General features: G+C 41.8%; 1 protein-coding gene across 1 annotated transcript in view; it reads left to right on the forward strand.

The window, feature by feature from the left end:
• The window catches only part of AGBL2 (ATP/GTP binding protein like 2), a 91619-nt gene extending 68529 nt beyond the window's left edge, over positions 1-23090 (forward strand). The window contains exons 16-20 of the mRNA XM_029582075.1: positions 6248-6314; positions 15856-16086; positions 17443-17497; positions 19535-19748; positions 20621-23090. Of these exons, the coding sequence (XP_029437935.1) occupies positions 6248-6314; positions 15856-16086; positions 17443-17497; positions 19535-19709 (528 nt within the window). The 3' untranslated portion in view covers positions 19710-19748; positions 20621-23090. The remainder of the gene's footprint in view (positions 1-6247; positions 6315-15855; positions 16087-17442; positions 17498-19534; positions 19749-20620) is intronic.
• Positions 23091-23377: the final 287 nt, after the last annotated feature.

Raw genomic sequence — 23377 nt, forward strand, 5'->3', positions numbered from 1 at the left:
TCATAGGAGCCCTCATAGACACAGTTCAAGACAGGGCATTCCTGCCGCATCCGAGAGTGTTAACGCTTTCAACGCTAGCTACAACTCTTCTTTGCACTATGAGTGCACCAGCGCGCCAAGTCCTCACTGTTCTTGGACATATGGCTGCATCCATTTATGTGGTTCCAAATACGCGCCTTCATATACGCCGCCTCTAATGGGGATTGAAACATCAATGGGACCAATTTCTCCAACCATTGTCTACCCCCATCTCATTAACCAACAGCATGAAACAGGATCTAGAGTGGTGGATACTTCCAGAAACCCTGCAAGCGGGCTCCCCCTTACGCCCATTACGACATCAGATCATACTAACCACAGATGCATCCCCCACAGGATGGGGAGCACACTTGAACCACTTACAAACACAAGGTCAGTGGACTTCATACAAACGGACACTGCACATAAACCTTTTGGAACTACGAGCGGTACTTATCCACTTTGAGCCTTCGAAAACTTCCTTCGGGAAAGAATTGTAATGATTCACACGGACAATCAAGTTACAATGTTTTACATCAACAAAGAAGAAGGGTCCGGTTCATGGAACCTATGTAAGGAAACGGTTCAGATTCTGGAATGGGCCCAATGCAGGCTCATCTCCCTACATGCGACTTATCTACCAGGCATTCACAATTCAAGAGCAGACAGACTCAGCAGGATTTTTCACCCCCACGAATGGGAGCTAAACCCAGAAGTGACCAGCCACATATTCTCGATTTGGAGTCTCCCATCCATAGACCTCTTTGCAACAGAAGTCAACACAAAACTAAAGACCTTTTGCTCAGTTTACCCGAGCCCACACAGACTCGCTCCGGATGCCTTTTTAAACAAGTTGGACACACAATCTATTGTACGCATTTTCTTTGATATCTCTCATTGCTTAAACGATTCAGAGGTGTATCGAAGACCAAGCGAATCTAATACTCATAGCACCGGCATGGCCAAGGCAGCCATGGTACAGCTACCTCCTACGCCTATCAATTTGTAATCCAATGCCTCTGGGAGGCAGCGATCGTTTTCTTACACAGGACAACGGATCACTACTACATCCCCTTCACTCTTCCCTATACCTCACGGCATGGAGATTGAAAGGCTCACATACCAACATTTGAACATATCTCCTGCTCTTCAGGACATATTACTATCCTCAAGGAAACTTTCTACAAGGCTCAATTACCAGAGAAAATGGACTCACTATAACTCGTGGTGTTTATCTACAGAAACAGACCCATTCACTTGCTCACCAGAACAACTTCTTGCTTACCTTCATCTGCTATACAGTGACAGTCTTGCCACTTCCTCTTTAAGGGTACATTTAAGCGCTATCGCAGCTTGCCACATTCCTCTTAATGGAGAGCCTATTTCATGTCATTCTTTAGTTTCAAGATTCATGAAAAGGAGTACTGCGCCTACGTCCATCTTTACAGAAACCATCGGTGCCGTGGGATATTAACACAGTTCTCGAACAGCTCATGCTTCCACCGTTCGAACCTTTAGAAAATTGTCACCTTCGTTACCTTTCGTGGAAGGTGCTCTTTTTGGTGGCATTAACTTCAGCAAGACGGATAAGTGAACTACGAGCCCTGGTTTACTACCCTCCTTATCTTCAATTTCACAATGACAAAGTGACATTACGGACACACCCGAAATTTTCTTCCAAAGGTGCTCTCCAGTTTCCATATTAACCAGACTATCACCTTACCTACGTTTCATCCAAAACCTCATCACAATGATAATGATAGGAAACTACATACTCTAGACTGTAAACGTGCACTGGCTTACTACAAACAGCGAACAGATTCTCCCACTAGGCCATCCCAACTATTCATTTCATTCAAACCCAATTCACAAGGATGGCTAGTAACAAAGAGAACCTTATCCACATGGATATCCAAATGCATCCAGTTTTGCTATAGTCAACTATCACAGACGTTACCTGCAACACATAAAGCACATCAGGTACGAGCAATAGCAACTTCAATAGCCAACCTACATGAAGTACCAATTATAGATATCTGTAAAGCAGCAACATGGTCCTCGTTACATACTTTCACATCCCATTATTGTTTGAATAAACAAGCAGCAGATGACGCATTAATGGGACAGACTATCCTTCAGAAGAGCACAAGTTCCCCTAAACCGAAGCCTTCATAGGAACTGTTCGCCATTACCTCTAGTATTGAGCAAATCAAGCACTATGGCCATAACACAAATGTTCAATACTTCAGCTGGACAGCATGGCTAATTCAGATGCTTATCTATGTGAAAAGAGCAAGTTTGCTTACTGTAAAAGGTGTTTTCCATAGATAGCAGATGAATTAGCCATGCTGGCTTGCCCGCCTCCCCAGACAGTTCTAACCTAACTGACTTGCTTTGATACTGACTGAGGAGCCTGAGGCAATACTGGCAACATGCAGGAGGGAGCTCCTAGCTGAAAGATTTTACTAGACTTAGAGAGAGCTCTGCCACCTAGAAGCACGGAAGACGTACCCAGACAGCATGGCTAATTAATCTGCTATCTATGCAAAACACCATGTACGATAAACAAACTTGCTCTTCGTTCCTCAGTGACTTTTGTCAAGAAATCTGAAAAAAAGTAGCACTCTGGATCCCTCATAAGACAAATCTCTCTTCTTGCAATACACAGTCATAATGTTAACTTTATCAGTGTAGTTGAGGATTTTTGCAATTATTGGAAGTGGTTTAGAGGAATCCAGCCAATGTACATCAAGACTGTAGGCTTTCTCCACAAGAATCAACTTTTGTTCACCCAAAAGACCTAGTTGCTCAGGCAGCCAACATTCACACAACCTGCTAAGTTCCAGATCCTGTACTGATTCTGGAATGCTGATCAAACGAACATTGCTCCTGCAGGACCTGTTTTTAAGGTCTTCTATTTTACTAGAAAGCTGCTCATTGGACTGTAGAAGCTGGGAGACATGATTTTTTAGATCTGTGTATTGGTCCTCCTGCTGTGAGATCCGAGACTCCCCTGCCTGAATCTTTGCCTCATGCGAGCTAACTCGTTCTTTGAGACCCTCTAGAAACATTTGCATTTTGGAAAGTTGATCCTCTAAGACATCAGTCACTGATTTAGTGAGAGATTTTGAGATTTCCAAAGATATTTCCTGAATAACTTCTGCTGGAAAGGAAACTTTGGTAGCAGGAGCTTCCTGCCATGGTTTTCCGGGGCTTGGTAAACATATCAGGCAACTCCCAAATAACAAATTTGTCCATATAATCACTCCAACTGGTCACCAACAGGATAATAAGCACACAAATAAGTAAATTAAGAACAATGAAATCAACAAAAAAATGATAATCCAGTAGCCAGGATCGAATGTAATAGGGGGGCTGCTTAGGAGCTCTAGCAGAGATGTCTGCTCCCTTATCAGGTCGTCCTATGACTCCGAACATGGTGTTTCTTGTACCTGTCTGTTTGGCCAGACCAATGTCAGAACTTCAAGCCTTGTCGAGCAGGGACACTTTTCTTCAAGTTTCAGAGAATGGGGTATTGATATGGATGGTTCCGTCAGTTTTGCCGCAATTAATTTCATTATTCTATCTGTATAAAACAGTTGATCTTCCCGCGTTCTGGCATCTGGAGGCAGCGGATCCACATGCCAGAGTTACCTTAGTTGGATGTCTGTTGGGTTTTACTTCGGTATCTGAACATTAACCATGGATTTCAAAGGTCTGTTCACCATTTTTGCTGTTCTGTGGAGCAAAGAAGGGGGTGCACAGCTTCAAAATTTATGATTGTGCTGTGGCTGAAAGAGGCCATAGTATCGGATTATTTTTGTAAGTGAAGGGCAATTCCTGAAGGGTTGCAGGCGCATTCAACCAAAGTGCAGGCTGCTGCCTGCACAGTGTCAAGTGGTTTCTATGCAGGAGATCTGCCATGCAGCGACTTGGTTGTTGCTTCACACTTTCACCAGATATCACCAAATAGATGTTTGAATGCCTGATGAGGCGGCGTTTGGGAAGCATGTGTTTTGAGCTGCTCTTTCAGTTTTCTATCCAGTTTAGGGGAGATTGGGTCCATCCCACTCGTCGACTGATCTGGAGTATGAACAGGAAAGGAAAATTGGTTCTTACCTTCTAATTTTCGTTCCTGAAATACCACCTATCAGCCCAGAGCCCCGCCCTATTTAAAGACTGATATCTCTGCTATGTGTAGTAGAGAAGACTGAGAAGTCTTGTCGTTATATGGGATTGCAGGTTCAATCCCTCCTGTGGACATGAAGGGCTCTACCATTATTCCCCTGCTCATGTAGAGGAGGGAGTTAAGCTAGTTTTTGGCTTGAGTACAGGACTGCAGGTGATACTTTAGCTTATGTAGCAGTGCTAGAAAGCTTTTGTTCTCTGCCTCCATCTACTGGTAAGGATGCAAAACCCATTCATCTGGACTGATCAGGGGTATTTCAGAAATTAAAATTAGCAGGTAAGAACCAATTTTCCTATTTGCAACACTGGGTCAGATCAAAGGTCCATCAAGCCCAATAGCCTGTTTCCAACAGTGGCCAATCCAGGTACAAGTACCTGGCAGGATCCCAAAAGGCTGATAGATTTCCCCAAATCAACCATAATAATGGCTTATGGACTTTTCCTCCAGGAACTTACCTGACTAAATAGCAGCCACTGAACATTGCCAAATATTGAAATTCCACCACTTAGCCAGATAAATCCAAACTTAGCCTGTTAAATGGTGCTATCAACTTCTATGTGTCAGACTTATCTAGATGAGAAACATCATATACATACACTGCAAAGTTTGTTGTTCAGAACCTAATTTTCCTTTGCTCGAATTGTGCAGTAAATGGTCCCAGGGGAAAAGCAAAAAGCAATTAGTTAAGCATCTGATGCATGCTGCATGATTTACTATAGCATCTCTGTGGAAAATATTACCTTTGATGGAACATTGGTGTAGACAAGTCTTTGAGATTACTCTCATTGAAAAGTTAACACACCTGCTGAAAGGAAATCTCATATGAACGGATATGGGAGAGGTACTGGCTGCATTACAGGACAAACACTGCAAGAGATGCTGTAATATAAAAAGTACAGTTTTAGTTGACATAAACATTCATATGGTTACTGTAATATAAAAAAGTCAAAGATGTTGAGAGAGGCGAAGCAAATTGTCTTGAGAGACCGTGCCATTGAACAAAATGCCTTTGTAATGCAGTACTGCCTCAAAGAAATAGAAAAGATTAAAAGAAAAAAAAAAAAAAAAAAAAGAAACAGACTTTCCATCCCAGGCAGCCTTAACATTTGTCCTGTTATGGATCTAAACAGTTGTGTTCTGCCTCCTCAGTAAGGACCAAGCTGTAAGTTTCAAGCAAAAAAAAAAAAAAAGGTGCAGTGAGCCCTCGAGACAGTTTGCTTGCCCAGATTTGATATAGTGCATATTATTTTGTGCAAGCATTTAATTTCCTGCAATTTTAGGAATGGAAACAATGTCACAGAAATTATGCAAACAATGAAACTTTGGCTTGATTCTTAAATTTAGCAGTTTTGCGATGAAGTCCCACTGTTTGCACAATTTTTTCAGTTTTTTTTATTCCTTCCAGAAGTCACAAGAAATTAAATCATTTAGCAAAAGATGTGCTGATTCAAAATTGGGCCAATAAATTGACTTTGCCATTTAATGGAAATGTAATGCAACCTAACCTGTGTAGCTCCTTTATATTTCTCTTAGCAACAGTCCCATTTAACAACTGAATTTCTGGCTCGGGGGGGGGGGGGGGGAGTTTTTTTTTTGTTCCAGAAATCATCTTAAAGGAATAGCTAAAAGCTGTTTTGTTTGATATTACTTTAGCTTGTGAAGGATTGATTTTTACAAGATAGGTTAAAACAGTGGATGGGCACTTTGAAGAACTGTTATTTCACTGTGAAATGAATTCTAGTAAGATATCTTAGAATTTCCTTTTCATTGGTGCCAAATAAGTTGCATTTTAACTACTGGAATTGCCTTGGGAGTTGGAATTGGGATTCAAAATTGGGTTTTCTGCATGAAAGCACAGAGGACTGCCTCTAGGGAATGATTTTTATATGAACAGTAATATGTAATCCAATATTATGCATTATGTAATTCCTAGACTTCTGCAAACTGATTTATTTTAGAGATTCTTGCTAATATGAATTCGTTTTAAATGGTCTATAAGATTTTTAAATAAATAAATATTTCAATTGCCCTTCCGTATAGGTCAATCAGGTAGAATTACCATATAAGGAAGAGATACCTGTGAAGACAGTTAAAGACATAGTCGTAGGTAAGACTTCAGCAGTTATTACACTTAGACCAGGTTAATCATACAAATATTCTTCTAAAATACATCCTAGCGAGTTTGATTAAAAAGTAAAGAAAATTCCTCACTTGTCAAGAGCATCACAAGATGTTAGTGTCACAAGATGTTAGTGTCATCAAAAGATATTTTTGCTTTCCCCCCAGCTTCTTGTTATATTTATAGTTCAGTTTATGAGAACATAAGAGCATAAGAATTGCCATATTGAGTCAGACTGAGGGTCCATCAAGCCTTGTTTCTAACAATGGCCAATCCAAGTCACAAGTGCTTGACAGGATCCCAATAGTAGATAGATCCCAAGCTGCTAATGTCCAGGGATAACTAATGGCTTTTCCCCGTGTCTACCTGGTTAATAATAGTTTATGGACTTCACTTCCAGGAACTTGTCCGAACCTGTTTTAAACTCAGCCATGCTAACTACCTTTATCACATCATCCAGCAATGAATTCCAGAGCTTAACTGCTCATTTCGTGAAAGAACTTTCTCTGATTTGTTTTAAATGTACTAGCCTGTATTAAATGTGCTAGTCTGTATTAAGTAATAAACAAAAAGTAGTATTGGGCTTTCCTCCTTTGGGGCAGGTGACTCATAGTGCATTGCAGGGGATCATCAAGAACTTCCTTAGTCAGATTTGATTTCAAGGAGACACACATTGCTACCTGTTCTTGTGGCCAGTTAAGCTGAAAAATGTAAAATTAGCTTTCTTGGTGATATTCTTCTGAATTTCTGTATTGCATGCTTTGAAATCTCTCTCTAATTTTTCAAGTTTTGATATTGCTAATCTGTATTAAGAAGTTGTGTTTGTTATTTAAAAAAAAGGCTGGTATGTACAAGAGTTATTTGTTCCCTCTCGCTCTGTCCCACACCCACCCACCCCAAGGGTGATTTTTTTCTTAAATAGTTCATCCAAGGACTTTGGTACTTAAGTCTAACCTATCTAATAACTTGTATATTAGATAGGTTTAGCAGAATGTCTTTAATTCAGTGTAATAATTGTGATGCTTATGTACCGAGGCCTCACTTTTGGAGACTTAAGAGATGTGCAATTTGCTTTCAGCTGTCTATAATGAAAAAGCAGTTGATGCATCTGAAAGAGGAATTGCTCAAGTTTCTGAAACCCTCCCTCCCTGGCAGCATCCAGACTATCTCCCCCAGTTCCCACAGAGGATTAAGAAACCCATTAATAAATGGTTTACACTGGGCTGTGGTAGAACAAGACGTGTGACTATACGACACCCAATTTCCCTAATTGTGCAGCATCTTGAATATCCAACCCCACTCCCAAGGAGAAGTCTGAGATCCAGGATTCAGAAACCCAGGAATAAATGGATTACAGTGAGCTCTGGCAGAATGAGGCCTGTGATGAAAAGACACCTTTTCTGCACTGGATAATGAAGAAGCTCCAGGAATAGAAAATTTGCTGATATCTGAAAGGCATGTAATCACCCTGTGTACCCAGAAACCCTTAAATATTATCAAAGGTCATAAAAGGAAGCTTCTTTTGCTGGGAGACTCAGTCATCAGAGGAACCAATTTGGGTAATAATTTTGATGGGGACACAACAATTAAATGTCATCCAGGATCTTCACTAGTAGAAATGCCAACCAGATAATCAGTGCAATTACAGAAGAAAGTAGAGACTCCAGAATGTTATCATCCATCTGAGGCCAATGACCTTGCTAGGCATGGTATCCTTACAGTACAGAAAGATTTCCAAAACCTAGGGATGAAGATTAGACACATGGCAAAGACCATTGCTTTTTCAGAAGTATTACCTGTTCATGGAAAGGGAAAGGAAAGGCCCTGCCATATAGATATGTTCAGTGTTTGGCTCAAAGCATGGTGTAAATCAAGTGGTTTTGGTTACATTGGTGGATGGGGCCGTCTATGGAACAGTAAAAGTTTATACTGTAAGGATGGTGTACATTTGTCCTTGGCCGGAAAAAGGATGCTAAGTGAGAAATTCAGAGCATATACTATGAGGTGTTTAAGCCAGAAGGTGGGGGTGCAGAAGGTGGCCAATGAAATTGCCATGTCACCCCCAAGCAAGACAGGACTTGGGAAAAGAAAACAACAAAGTCAATCAGTTTCAAAATAGCAGAAAAGAGACTAAGAAGAGCAGCAATCATAGGGAGATGAGTTGGAAAGCTATGACCACAAATGCTCGTAGTCTGGACAATAAAAGCCAAGACCTGCAGGTGAAAGCGACTTGGACAAAGTTGCTATTACAGAGACCTGGATCACCAAGTCTCATGATTGGGATACGGCTATACCGGGCTATAACTTGTTGAGAAGGACAGAGCGGACAGAAAAGAGGGAGGAGTAGCTCTTTATGTCAAAAACAATATCCAAGCAACTGATCTGCAAGGAATATGGGTTAGAGAAGAAGCATTATGGGCTGTCCTACAAAAATGATGATGTGCATCCATTTTTACTGTAGTGGTTTACAGGCCTTTGACTCAAACAGAAGAACTAGACAGCAATCTGGTTGAAGACATCCAAAAGGTGGGAAAGAAGGGAGAAATGTTAATTGTTAGAGATTTTAATCTGCCGGATGTAGACTGGAGAATCCCTTCTGCAGAATCTACCAGAAGTAGAGAGATAGTGGATGCCCTTCAAGGAGCTGTGTCCAAACAAATGGTAATGGATCCCATGAGGGAGGGAGTTATACTCACCTAATGCTCACTAACGGGATAATGTCTCTAATGTCTGGGTGGGTACCCACCTGAGCACCAATGATCATCAAACGGTATGATTTGATATCGCAAATAAGATACAGAGAGGTCACACAAAGACCCGAGTTTTGCATTTCAAAAATATGGACTTTGTCAAAATGGGGACGTACCTGGAGGTAGAACTAGAAGACTGGGAGAAAATGAGAGAGATGGAAAACAGTGGACCAAACTAAAAGGAGAAATTACAAAGACACATACTCTCCCTATCAAAGACACATACTCTAATACTCTTGACTACTGGGAATCATGCCACAAAAAAATCAAACAACTACTCAACAGCCTACACCTCATCTTAAATTCCTCTAAGACTGAAATCCTACTCATCTCTCCTGAGAACAACACCTCCAACAGTTCTCTTCCTACCAATCTGCCTACCACACAAGCTAGAGACCTAGGAGTAATAATAGACAACCGGCTAAACTTCAAGGCACACATCAACAAAACAACCAAAGACTGCTTCTATAAACTTCAGGTCCTGAAAAGGATAAGACCTCTTTTCCACGCTCAAGACTTCAGAACGATCATCCAAGCAGTCATTTTTTCGAAACTAGACTATTGCAATTCCCTATTGCTAGGTCTACCATCATCATACTCCAACCCCTACAGATGGTTCAAAATTCAGCAGCCCGAATCTTGACAGGCGCAAGGGAAAAGAGACCACATATCCCCCGTCCGGAAAGAGCTTCACTGGTTACCAGTCTACTTCTGCATCATGTACAAAGCCATAACCATCACCTACAAAACTATACATCAACTTACCACTCTCGATCTTCAATTCCCTCTCCAAACACATAATTCTACCAGACCTACTAGAGATGCTTATAGAGGCTCCCTCCAAGTTCCCCCAGCGAAAACGACCAGACACATCACCATAAGAGATCGCGCCACCTCCACAGCTGGCCCTCTTTTGTGGAATTCCATTCCTACAGACCTCAGACAGGAGCCCTGCCTCCCAACTTTTAGGAAAAAACTTAAGACTTGGTTATTCAAACAAGCATTTCCGGACACAACCCAATGACACATTCCAATGACTCCTAAAACACCACTCCTCTTGTATATAACATTTATTCTGTATACTATATTTAAATTGTATATTGTTTAACCATCTCTTTTCTCTCCTCTCTTCTTCCTTCTCCAAGTTCGGCTACCCTTGTTAAATGTAACTGTACTTTCGGACACCACAGTTCTAGTTTTTGTTTATAATGCACTCCTGTTCGATGTAAACCAGCAAGATATGTTTTCATGATTGCTGGTATATAAAAACTCTAAATAAATAAAATAAATAAATATATGTGAGAAAAGTAAACAAAAGTAAAAGAAATAAGAAACTAATCTGGTTCTCAAAGGACGTGGCTGATAAATAAAGGCAAAAAAAAGCAGCGTTCAAGAAATGTAAAGGATCCCAAAAAGAGAAAACAGAGGTCAGAATATCTGGTGAAAACTGAGGGAAACAAAGAAAGAAATCAAGAAAGCAAAAAGTCAGGCAGAAGAAAGGATTGCCAAAGAGGTAAAGCAGAACATTTTTCAGAGAACATTTTTCAGATATATCAGAGAAAGTAGAAAGGTCCAAAGTGGTATAGTGAAACTGAAAGGTGACAGAAATCAGTGTGTGGAGAGAGATGAAAGAAATTGGCCGAAATATTAAACAAATATTTCGGTTTGGTGTTCACTAAAGAAGACCCTAGAGAAGGACCGTCGCTAGTTGATAAGACTGGATAGGGGTGGAGTAGACGTTACTCAGTTTACAGAAGAGAATGAATGGGAAGTGCTAGGAAAACTGAAAGTGGACAAGGCCTTAGGGCCGGATGAGATACACCCAAGGATACTAAGAGAGCTCAGTGATGTGCTGGCAGGTCTGCTGAAGGACCTGTTCAATAGATCCCTGTTAACGGAAGTGTGCCACAAGATTGGAGAAGAGTGGTGGTAGTCCCACTTCACAAGAGTGGGAGAAGAGAGGAGGCTGGAAACTACAGGCCAGTTAGCCTCACCTCGGTGATGGGAAGATTAATGGAGACTTTGCCGAAGGAAAGGATAGTGAACTATCTACAATCCAGTGGGTTGCTCGACCTGAAGCAGCATGGATTCAAAAGGGGAAGGTCCTGTCAGACAATATCTGATTTAATTTTTAGATTCGGTGACTAGGGAATTGGATCAGGGAAGAACGCTGGATGTGATTTACTTGGATTTTACATAGAAACATAGAAATGACGGCAGAAGAAGACCAAACGGCCCATCCAGTCTGCCCAGCAAGCAGTTTTTGATAATGACCCACATAGGAGACTCGTGAACAAAATGAGAAGCTTGTAAGTAGGTGCCAATGTAGAAGCGTGGATTGCAAACTGGTTGACTGACAGGAGACAGCATGCAATGGTAAATGGAACCTACTCTGAAGAAAGAACGGTGTTAAGTGGAGTGCTACAGGGATTGGTTTTGGGATCGGTTCTGTTCAATATCTTTGTGAGCAACATTGCGGAAGGGATAGAAGGTAAAGTTTGTCTATTTGCAGTTGATACTAAGATCTGCAACAGAGTGGATATGCGTGAAGGAGTAGAGAGAATGAAAAGTGATTTAAGAAAGCTTGAAGGGTGGTTGAAGATTTGGCAGCTGGGATTCAATGCCAAGAAGTGCAGAGTCCTGCATCTGGGGAGCAGCAATCCAAAAGAACTGTATGTGATGGGGAGTGAAAGACTGATGCACACGGACTGGGAGAGGGACCTTGGTGTGATACTGCCTGATGATCTGAAAATGGTGAAGCAATGTGACAAGGTGATAACTAAAGCCAGAAGACTGCTGGGCTGCACAGAGAGAGGAATAATAACCAGTAAGAAAAAAGAGGTGATAATGCCTTGTACGGGTCCTTTATGAGGCCTCATCTGGAGTACTGCGTTTAGTACTGGTGCCCATATCTCAGAAAGGATAAAGACAAGATAGAAGTGGTCCAAAGAAGAGTGACCAAATTAGTGAGGGGTCAGCATTGGAAGACTTATGAGGAGAGGCTGATGGACCTAAATATGTATACCCTGGAGGAGAGGAGGTGCAGGGGAGATATGATACAGATCTTCAGATACCTGAAAGGTTTTGCTGGTGTGGCAGTTGCTACCCGTAACAAATAAGCTTTGATGCTGTTAATGCAACTCCATCATTGCTCTCTGCTTGGCAGTGGGAAAAGGGGAATTGGATTCAGTCAGCAACAACGAGGGTCCCGACTTTTACAGTTTGGGGAACAAATAAATATGAGGCTAACTTGCTGATGCGGCTTTCACTACCCTTAATCATTAAGCCTGATACTTTTGATGCGGCTCCATCATTGCTCTCTGCTTCCTTGGCAGGGGTTAAGGGAAAATTGGATTTGGACAGCATCTGAGGGCCCTGAGGTTTACGGTCTGGAAAACTGATAAGCAGGAGGGTGACCTGCACAGTGCAGCAGATACTGGCATAAGCTTGCTGGGCAGACTGGGTGCATCATTTGGTCCTTTTCTGCCGTCATTTCTATGTTTCCACTTAATAACTTCCTGGAGTATCCCCTAGTCTTTGTATTTTGTGAAAGAGTAGATAACCGATTTACATTTATCCATTCTATTTCACTCATGATTTTACAGACCTCTATCATGAGCTTCTATACAACACATATGTGACAATTATGTCTTCATCAAAGCCCCTGGTTTTCTCCTCTGTCAGATTTTTCAAGATGTTGCGACAAGAGTTAGCAAATTCTGTGGCAATCGTGTGGCAAATTTGCATAATTTATGACTGTGCAAAAAATGTCAATTTTTTATGGAAAACTATTCATGTTGTTTGTTTTTAAACAATATTTAAACTAAAAATGTACCAAGGAGAAAAATCAACAATTTGTAAAATTAAGATATACGTTTACTAAATTTTAACTGTGAAAACATTGCATTGATTTGAATTGAAATAGTGCAACCATCCTTTATGTATTTTCTTGAGAAATACACGAGCTTATAGATGTTAAAAAAAAAAAAATGCCCTCAGCATCAGTAGTTTGCCATGCTGTTAGTTACACAGAAAGATATGTGCACATATATTGGAACACAGAGTAACAGATACAAGAAAGGGGTGGAATAATCACGTTTGAAACTTGTCGGCAGTCATGTCCGTCATTAAGGCTTCTAAGAATTGAAATGAATGCCCCTCTGCCAGCTGTGAGACACCAGCAGTTGCAGCCTTCCTAAAACCAGATCTTTGTAAATGGTGTATGATTGGCCACATACGCAGGTGCAACAACCTTTGTATAAAGATGAAATTCTTCTAAAGGGGCAACACTCCAACTAGGAATTATATCAAAACCATCTCTGGTTTGATTTAAGAACTCATTCTCTCTACTGGAACATTACCCTCCCTCCTCTTCACTGTAGGACAGGACAGGAGAAGTGGGGAGGGGAATACAACAGAAGGAAAGGGGCTGGATTATGGATCGGGAGTGCCTCTTCTTTCATCTGCTACAGCCTCAGCCTCACCACCTACTCTGCAGGTTGTCAATTATGCAGTAGCAAGCTAATTATGCAGTTTCTCCCATGGCTTGCTAGGGGCATTGATCTTTGAGTGTCACCATACAGTATTTTAACATAGATTAGTCTTTATGTTTAAAAATGCCAACGTCACCTTGCTACCACAGGAGTTGATACTCTACGTGAACAGTACGGAATTAGAGCAGCGTAGAAAAAATATTATGGGATGTGTTTAAATATGCTGTAAAGGAATGGCCCTACTACCCCTCCTTAACCTGGGTGGCATCCGGCTAAATGTCCGGTCCACCTTAAAACCCATAGAGGGAGAGAGCTCTGAGGGCGGGAGCCCAGCTGGGAAGAGAGGCCCCAGGTCTCCAGGAGAAGGCAACTCCTGACCTTTCTGGTATAAGGTAAAGCTGAGTGGACTGCTCGAGGTAAGCAGTCTACATATTTGTATGCTGATTGCGTTTAATAAAGCTGAAATCTGTAAGAAAGGAAGGCTGGAGTCTGCATGCCTATGACTCCAGCCTAGAAACTTTACTTGGCCATCCCACAAATACACGGCATCCAGTAAGTTTCTCGTGTATATTCTTCTGATCACTTCCCAGCTCTAAGTAAACCTGGGAGATGTCCTCAGCATATCAGAGGCAACTGATTTCATTTCATATCGGTTATCCCAAAGGCCTGGCTGTAGATAATAAGCAATAGGGGAAACAAAACCTAGCCCGTTTGAGTCCCTGAGGTTTCAGGGCTGAACTGTACCCACTGGGTTCTATGTTTCACAAAAGACTCAAACCAATCCCACGTTGTATCGTTGATACTAACGACCATGAGATGATTTAATAAAATGTCATGGTCCATGAAGTTGGAGGTTACATCAATGGTGGGGGTGGAAGGGAATTGGAACCAAAAAGTTACCAATAAGGGCCCTGACTTCAGTGGTCAGAGAAACAAATAGGTGTGAAAGCTTGCTGGGCAGACTGGATGGGCCGTTTGGTCTTCTTCTGCCGTCACTTCTATGTTTCTATATGTTACTGATAGATCCAATAAGACCAGCCATTAATCTGGGCCCTTGTCTAAACCTTTGAATATACTAAGGTCCCATCCTCAATCACTGGTCTCCCTACCCAGCTCTGTTACTATGATTTCATATAGCGTTTTTGCTACCCTAAGGCTGTTAAGGCAGATCTTGTGGAAGAGTAAACATGATCCTTGGACTTTACTGGTATTTCTGGTTTTGATTTTAGAAAAGCCTTGTTCCCTGTACGTACCCGGACCAGTCCAGACTCCTGGGTTTTGCCTCCCCACCAGCAGATGGAGACAGAGAGGTTTTGACTGACTCTGCCCTATACCCTCTGGTGCCACCTACAGTCCGTCAGTATTTCTCTCTTTCCAGCAGATGGTGGAGGGGCAAAGCCTACAGTCTGTGAAGAAAATTAGGGATTAGTTTAAAAAAAAAAAATTCTGTTTTTGATTTTAGAAAAGCCTTGTTTAATGAAGTCAAGTGAAATTAATTCAGGTTCCCAGAACATAGATATGGCAACCAACCTACCATTCCAGCACTGTAGTAAGTATCTGATTATTCCTTGAATCTATTAATGAGGTCCAGTATTTGCAGAATATACAGCTCTGAATCTTGGCACACCAGCCTGGGCCCCTATCACTGTTATTTACTTTTCTCTTTAGAAGGCAATTTTTAAAGCATTTTGCCTGCTTTAATCATCTTTTTTAAATTTTCCACATGCTGTTGAATAGTCCTTGTAAATTAGCCGGATAATTCATATCCGGCTAAGTTACTTAAACAGCCATCTTTCAGTTTTGAGCCCACTGATTTCTGGGTACTTTCAAAGAACTCTTAATTAGCTGGAAAATATAATTTAGAATTTAGAAACACTAAGAATAGAAGCCCTAAAAGTAATGCATGTAGACTGCATTTTGGAATCTCTATGCATTATTTTCCATGAAAAAAAGTACCCCCAGCAAAAGGAAGTAGAAATATCCACTGGTACTTTGCACTTGTGGCAAGTTTTATCGTGAGAGTAAATGCATATTTTTCCCTTTGAAAACTGGTGCAAAGGCTGTGGGGGGAAAAAAAATTCACAGGGACCTTGAAGCAAAGCGGACAGATTGCAGGTTGCTTCCTAAAGACTTCTCTCCCATTCTGTGTCCATGGGAAACGAAATCCAGCCCTTAGTTTGACTTTTTAATAATCTTGCTAGACTGCTTGCAAATACTGTGAACGTCCAGGTTTTTCCTTCAGGGGAAAATGCAGGATGAGCATTTTTATTTCTGCCTGTCCCATAGATGAGATTTCCTGGAATAATGCGTATAGCTACCGCATCCCTCTCAGACCTCGAACCCAAAATATCGAGCAGTACCATTCTGTCATTACAAAGAAGATTCAGCAGGCACGGTTTCCAGCGGTCCCCAAGAAGTCCATTTCAAGCATAAAGCAACATTCTGCGCCTTTTGAAATCCTGTTGGATGAAGAGTTGAATCGAAGGCAAACTGTCATTGATAAATTGATTAAAAAAGGTATTCAGACAATGCAAGGAGCCTCCACATGAGCAAGCTACTCATGTCCAGAGGAAGAGGGATGGGGGGACGAGGATAAAAGTGCTCCTACTGCTGCAAATCACTAGGGTTTGCGCCAATACTTAAAGCAAAGCTATAGCAGTAGTTTTGCTTTGACCGTTGCCTAACCCAAAAAATTACCTGCAGAGATTTGCGGCTTTTTAATATTTCTTATTACTCACTCTCAAAGACAATCTACCTGACTAAAAATGGGTTTTGGCCTTTTCCTTCAGGAACGTGTCCAAATCCTTTTTAAACACAGTTGTACAAAAGGCGGAAAAGTGGAATATACATCAATTACATTAATTACTAAGATGCATTAACCACGTCCGCCAGCAACAAATTGATAGCTTGATTGTATGCAGGTGAAAAAATACTTTCTGTGTTGTGATTCTTATTATGTAACTCAGCATTGGGTACATAGTTAGGATTTTTTTCTTTCCTAGTGGGCAGATCAAATCTGCTTTCCCTGCGGTTGATTTTTCAGAACAAAACAATGCATATTTTGTTCTTTGCCCCCTCCCGGCCCCAATAAATTTGAGTGCATTTTTTAAAATATTGCAAACTTCTGCAGGGTGGACCATAATCAAGGAGCCCCTTTCACGGGGCCATGGAAATGTCTTTGATTATTGCCCTCCCTATAATCTGAACTGGAAATGAGGAGGCCACAGGTGACTGTTTTGGCAGGAGGGTGTGAGGGAGAGGCAGAGAAAGAAACATTATCAGTTATCTAGGCCCCAGGACTTAGTTATTTGTATTTATTTCTGTAATTTTTATTGATATTCTGCCTTTTGGCACTTCAGTGTGAGAGAAGAGGAGGGAAGGAGTGTGAAGCGTTTCAGAGAGAGCAGATATATGTGGAATCCTATTTAATTGGATCCTTGGGGCAGTGGCGATTCTGTGCCAGATTCACTGATCTGGAATTTTTTTTTAAACTTGCATCATTTTTCCCATTGGGGAAAAAGTAGAAGATGGAGGCCGCAGTTGGCCCCAGCCTGGTACCTGTTTTATTTTTTAGAAGACTAACGCTACTGGAATAGAGAAAAGAAGAAGATGTTCAGTTTAGGACAGGTTGGGATAGACTTATCAGGTTTCTCCTGACACTTTCAATAGAACTGCGCTGGAATGTAATTTAGATAAAGCTGGCCCATTTAGTTGGTGGTGGGACATCCAAGTAGAAATGGCAGTTTATTTCATTGAAGGTTTGGCAGAGGAAGAAAGATCAAGAGTGGAAAGATGGAGCTTTACATCTAAGTAAATGCAAGGTTTGTAATGTACTTCTGATTATCTCTTTTTTTTTTTTTATCCCCTATTCAGAAAAGACACATCATGGAGGACAAATTCTGTATATTGATGGGATGCGGCAGCCCAGGTACAAAGTCTTCTGCAGATTTGCTATGACCTTACAATGAGAAATTATAGAGTGTGTACAGGCTGGTGCCTGGAGGAAGGGTTTATACCCTCCTACCACCCCAGCACTCTTCCCCAGCCTGACTCCATTACCTTCGTCCTTGTAGCTCGCCAGGCTCGCTGCTGCTCTGTGCTCCTTGCAAAGCACACACGATGGAGTGCAAAGAGCAACCACCAGCCTCCAGTATAAACCGCATGGCCCCTGACAGACATCACCGAGTGGACTATGTACAGTATGTGATAGATACTGAGCAACACGTAGAAGATTAAGTTAGCATAAATTTGGCTGTCTTTGTACACCTTTTTTCAGATCCCCTCTTCCTCCCCTTTCACCTTCTGTCTCCTGCACTAAAGGCAGCAATCCTTTTTCCGTTTTTTGACGTGAGAGTTTCCTCTGGCTCCTTTTAGCTTCCAGCTCAGTTGAAACCAGGCCTGGGATCTGGCACCAGGAGCCTTCATTCCCAGCTTCCCCTTCTTTATAGTCCCTCCCAACTCACCCAGCCCAGTCATTGCAGCAATGGTCCTCAGCTGGCGGCCATGCCCAGGCCTCCTGCAGGTCCTCAGAAATCACCAGTTGGCCTGGGGAGTGGAAGGTCTGAGCTAGGTGTCCTCTGCATGGCAGCACAGCAATGCCACTGAGCCAGTCCTCCTGTTCATTTTTGAGCTTCTGGAAAAGGGAGCAACAAGCAAGGCGATCAAATCTGCAGATGATCTAGAATTATTTCAAGTTATTAGAACACAAGGGGATTGTGAGGAACTGCAGAAGGACCTTGCAATACTGGAGAACGGGGCATCTAATTAACAGATGAAATTTAATGTGGACAAGTACAAAGTGATGCCCATTAGGAAAGAAAAAATCCTAACTATGTACCCAATGCTGAGTTACATAATAAGAATCACAACCCAGAAAGTATTTTTTCACCTGCATACAATCAAGCTATCAATTTGTTGCCAGCGGACGTGGTTAATGCATCTTATTAATTAATTTAATTGATGTATATTCCGCTTTTCCGCCTTTTGTACAACTGTGTTTAAAAAGGGTTTGGACACGTTCCTGAAGGAAAAGGCCAAAACCCATTTTTAGTCAGGTAGATTGTCTTTGAGAGTGAGTAACAAGAAATATATCTACTCTTTACAGGATCTGCAGATCCCATAAAGATTGGCCCCTTTTAGAGACAGGACGCTGAGCTTGATGAACCTTTAATGTGACTCAGCATGACACACTTATGTTCTCACCCAGAATATATAAGAGCACCTATTGGAATTCAGATTCTCAACTGTGGAACAAAGAGCCTTGCCTTTAAAATAGTATCTGAATGTGAGACTGAATACCGAGAGTTGAGTAACTGAGCAGTAGCGAGGACTGAATCCTTGAAAAAAAGGGTTACTGATAACAAGTTCATGTTTTTTCTAATTCAGCCATTTTTGTGTTGGTTAGAGCCTAACACAATGACTCCCTGTTACCTGGAGATCAGTTGTTAATACATCTCAACCTCTACCCAATCATACATATATGAATGTTGCACTTTCATCTTGTGCAGTGGTTTATAACTGAGTCCTTGGTACATACATAGTCAGTCTGGTTTTCGGATATCCACAGTGAGTGTGCATAAGGTAAATCTGCATGCACTGCTTTCATTGAATGCAAATCTATCTCATGCAGAGTTTTTGTCGATAGCCTGAAAACCTGATTAGCTGGGTATGTCCTGAGGACTGAGCTGAGTATTACTGATCAAGTTGATCTACAGTATCTCTTGTACCAAACTGACACCTGCCTTATCCACTCACCTCTTCCCTGGTACCTGTGTCACAGCCTCCACCTGCTTTGTCAACATACCATCTTCCCTAATATCAAAGAGGGGTGGATGATATTAGATTGCAGATATCTCATCCGCAAGCTGTTCTCATAAAAGGATTGTGCAGTAATGTCATGTAATGCTAAGTTATATTCAAGTGTATTTGCTTTGTGTATGAAGTGACAATTTCTTTATAATTTTAGACCTCTGGGTTTGCAGCGAAAGTCGGATAGTATGCTGCCTGTAATTCCAGGATCCATCTTTATTGGGTCCCATTCCCCAGATGTAGTCAAGATTAATCCTGACTGCATACCTTCAGCCCTGCAAAGTGATCAGCATGTCTTCAGCCCGCCTAGTAAGCCCACAAACACAGAATAATGCAGGATAAACTGATCTCAATCACCTCTTCAGGATAAGGTGAGAACTGCTGTCATTAAAAAGTGAGCCAGATACCTGGCCATGAACTATGAGAATCTCTGCAATACACATACAGAACTTCATAATCTCCTATAATGCAAGTAACCCTTTACAGCAGGAGTCCCCAAATGTTTTAAGTGAAGAAGCCACCTGAGACATTTCAAATCCCTGGGAGGACTGGAAGAGGGGAGTTTCCCTTGGAATTTGTAAAGGAGGAGGTGAGGGTCTGGCCGTTTTGGTGATTTGAAATGCTGGGTCAGGGTTAGACAGAGGGTTAATAAAAAATATTTCTAGGAAGTTAACAATGCTGCCACCCCAATGGAAACCCGCTTTCCCTCTGGGGGATTGAGAGGTGGGTGAATAGCATAGTGGGGGGGGTTGAGTATGGGGCACTATCTCCCACTTACAACCCTCTTGCTTTCTCTCTACTTCCCTCCCCTTTCTCACCCCTTTCCCTCTCCTATGTTCTTGTCTGTACTAGGGAGATAGATTAAAGAAAGAGGAACTACAGAAGTTATGGGGAGGGGATGGATATAGGAGGGAAAGTAGAGGCTGCAAGAGCCTGGAGGCAACAAGGCAGAAAGCTACATCCTTCTCTTATGTCTGCCACTGTAAAAACGAAACTGGTTTTCTTCCAGAGATGCTTGAACTGCATGGCTTATTATTTTTTAGGTTATGAAAGAAATATAAATTCAGATTTACTTATCAGCTCTTTTCTGAAATTTTAAGATGGTGGGGAAAAGGGTTTCCTGGTTTGTAATTCCCCTCAATAGAGTAAAGGCTTTCTCCACCAATATATATAGAATGAAAAATATTAGGCCGAGTATAAGCTGAGATGAGCCTGTTAAGGTGTTCTTGTTTCGTTTCTCTAGATGTACATTGTGGAATGCAGCAGAACTTCTCTAAGCAACAGCTCAATTCCTGGGGAAAAAAAAATCCTTGCAAGAGAAAACAGAAAAAAGATACACATCCTACAACACACCAAACCAAAAATCCATTCTAGCTACCAGGGTAATGCACAGATTAATAGAATTTCAGTACTCTAATGCAGAGTCAGCAAAGAAACACAGGGGAGGATGGGATGATGCCAGTAAAAAAGTATTTCCTAGTTCAGACTGGAGACGGCGTGTAAGGAGGCAGACAGACAGTTCAGCATAAGAAGAAGCTCTTCTGCTTAAGATGTTATCCATCGAAAACAGCAAACAAGAACAAGGGAGCTTTGAAGGACCAGCAGAAAATCATTTCAGCTGAGACAAAGACTCCCAACCATGGAATCACAACCAGGCCAAGAGTCTTCAGCCATGACACATGATCACAGCCAAGATAAGTGATTCCAGCTCTGAGACAGGATCTCAGCTGGGACCAAGGGCTGCATGACACACAGTCATAGCCACGACAAGGGACTCCAGCCACGATCACAGGTTAACGGACTCCAGCCATGACGTATACTCAGAGCCAAGACAAGGGACTCCAGCCACGATCACAGATTAACGGACTCCAGCCATGACGTATACTCAGAGCCAAGACAAGGGACTCCAGCTAGGACAGAGAATCACAGCCAGGATTAGTGAGTCCAGACACGACACAGGATTACAGGCAGGTCAAGGGACTCGAGCCATAACCCATGCTCATAACCAGGATCGGGAGGCTGGAGTCATGAGGATCTCAGCTGGGAGCAGGAATAACAGAGATACCTAGAGGGAACAGCCATCGACCTATGACTTTCCACAATTCAAGTATGTTTGTGTTCTAAAATTTACATTCTAATGGGCTGAATATTTGCAAGGTGAGTGTGTGATATATTTTACAACCCGTTTTACATGCACACAATTCTAACGAGGACTTCAGGGCTGCAAAAGGTTAATAAAGCTGGGCGGTGGAATTTGTTATTAATAGGCTACCCACGGGGCTCGCAGCCTGGCTGTGTAGCCCAATATAGACACAGGAACATTGTAGGAAAGGGGTTCGCTGGGTCTCCTGTTTAATTCATTTTTTAAAAAATGTACATATGGCTTGCAAACAGGGCCAGTCTTGGGGAGTGGTGAGCAGGGCGACTTCCCTGTCCTCCAGCTAATAATTCTATTGTACACTTAGGATATAGTGTGTCCAGTTCGGGAGGCCATACCTCCGAGAGGATGTAGTCTAGAGAGGCCACCAAAATGGCAAAGTGAGAGATGAGATGAGATACAAGGGCCTAAATATGTATACCCTAGAGGAGAGCAGAAGAGAAAGGTGCATTCAGAGGCCTCCCCGGTATAAATAATGTTTATTTATTTCGATGTTTTATATACCGTCGTGCCAAAAGAAGATCTCAACGGTTTACAAAATCAGCATTCATATTCTTGAACAACATTCTAGGTCAACACAACAGCAAATACATGTCCTGGTTAGCACATCAGCTTCATGTACAAGTTAGTTAGGGGGCTGTGCTTGTGGTTAGTAATCCATAAATAGTATTTCATTATTCTTCACGTATTAATCAGTAAGTTGTCGGGCACATGGTTACATGGAATAGACTTAGTTTTTGGGTACTTGCCAGGTTCTTATGGCCTGGATTGGCCTCTGTTGGAAACAGGATGCTGGGCTTGATGGACCCTTGGTCTGACCCAGTATGGCATTTTCTTATGCTCTTATGTAAGCAAACCTTTTTGAGTGAAAGGAATGTTCTAGAACCAGGGGTTCCCAAACTGAGTTGACCGGATGAAACTATGAATGACTTAGTTTGGAAGGAACATAGTCAAACAAATGCAAAGTACAAAAAGGCATAATACATCTACATATTCATATCATAGCTTCGGTTTCTTATAAAAATGTAACATTTTCAAACATCCCTACCCACCGAAAGGAATACAATATGCATGGCGTGTAAATATAGGAATTCTCGATGACCCTAACACATAACACACACATTTCACATACATACACAAAGCCTCATGTCACACACCTAAAGTGCTACTCGTGGAGGAATCCCATGCTAAACATGAAAAATTCTCCATATTTGGTCAAAACAATACAATATAGTCCCGTCTGTGTAATAATTTAAACTACTGTGCAGAAACAAATAATGTTTTGACACAATGACCCCAGGACAACTTCAGCAGTGTTTCCCATCACTTTCCCTAGCCCCACAACTAGCCTCTTATCATGCATCCATCTATCCCCGTAACCATTCTCTTTTGTTCCCCTCCAGCTTTTCACACCTTTCTCCCCATCCTCTCTCTCCTACCCACTTCCTTCCAGCCTCTTGCTGTCAACAGGGCTGCTTTACATAGATACATAGAAATGACGGCAGAAAAAGACCAATCGGCCCATCCAGTCTGCCTAGCAAGCTCCCACACTTATTTTCCCATACGGATCTGTTTCACCAACCACCAATTTCAGGTCCCTTGTTGGTAACTATTTGATTCAAGTTTCCTGCCATCCCCTGTCATTGATACAGAGAGTAATGTTGGAATTGCATCAAAGGTGAGCATAAGGGTTAAGGGTAGTAACCGCCGCATCAAGCAAGTTACCCTGATGCTTGTTTACCCAGAATGCACAGATCATTGCCTTGATGGATGTTGTCTGAATGTAAATCCTGTTTTTCACATTTCCTCCTTTCCCCCCTGCCATTGAAGCAGAGAGCAATG

Source organism: Rhinatrema bivittatum, chromosome 17, assembly GCF_901001135.1.
Source record: "Rhinatrema bivittatum chromosome 17, aRhiBiv1.1, whole genome shotgun sequence".
Taxonomy (NCBI): domain Eukaryota; kingdom Metazoa; phylum Chordata; class Amphibia; order Gymnophiona; family Rhinatrematidae; genus Rhinatrema; species Rhinatrema bivittatum.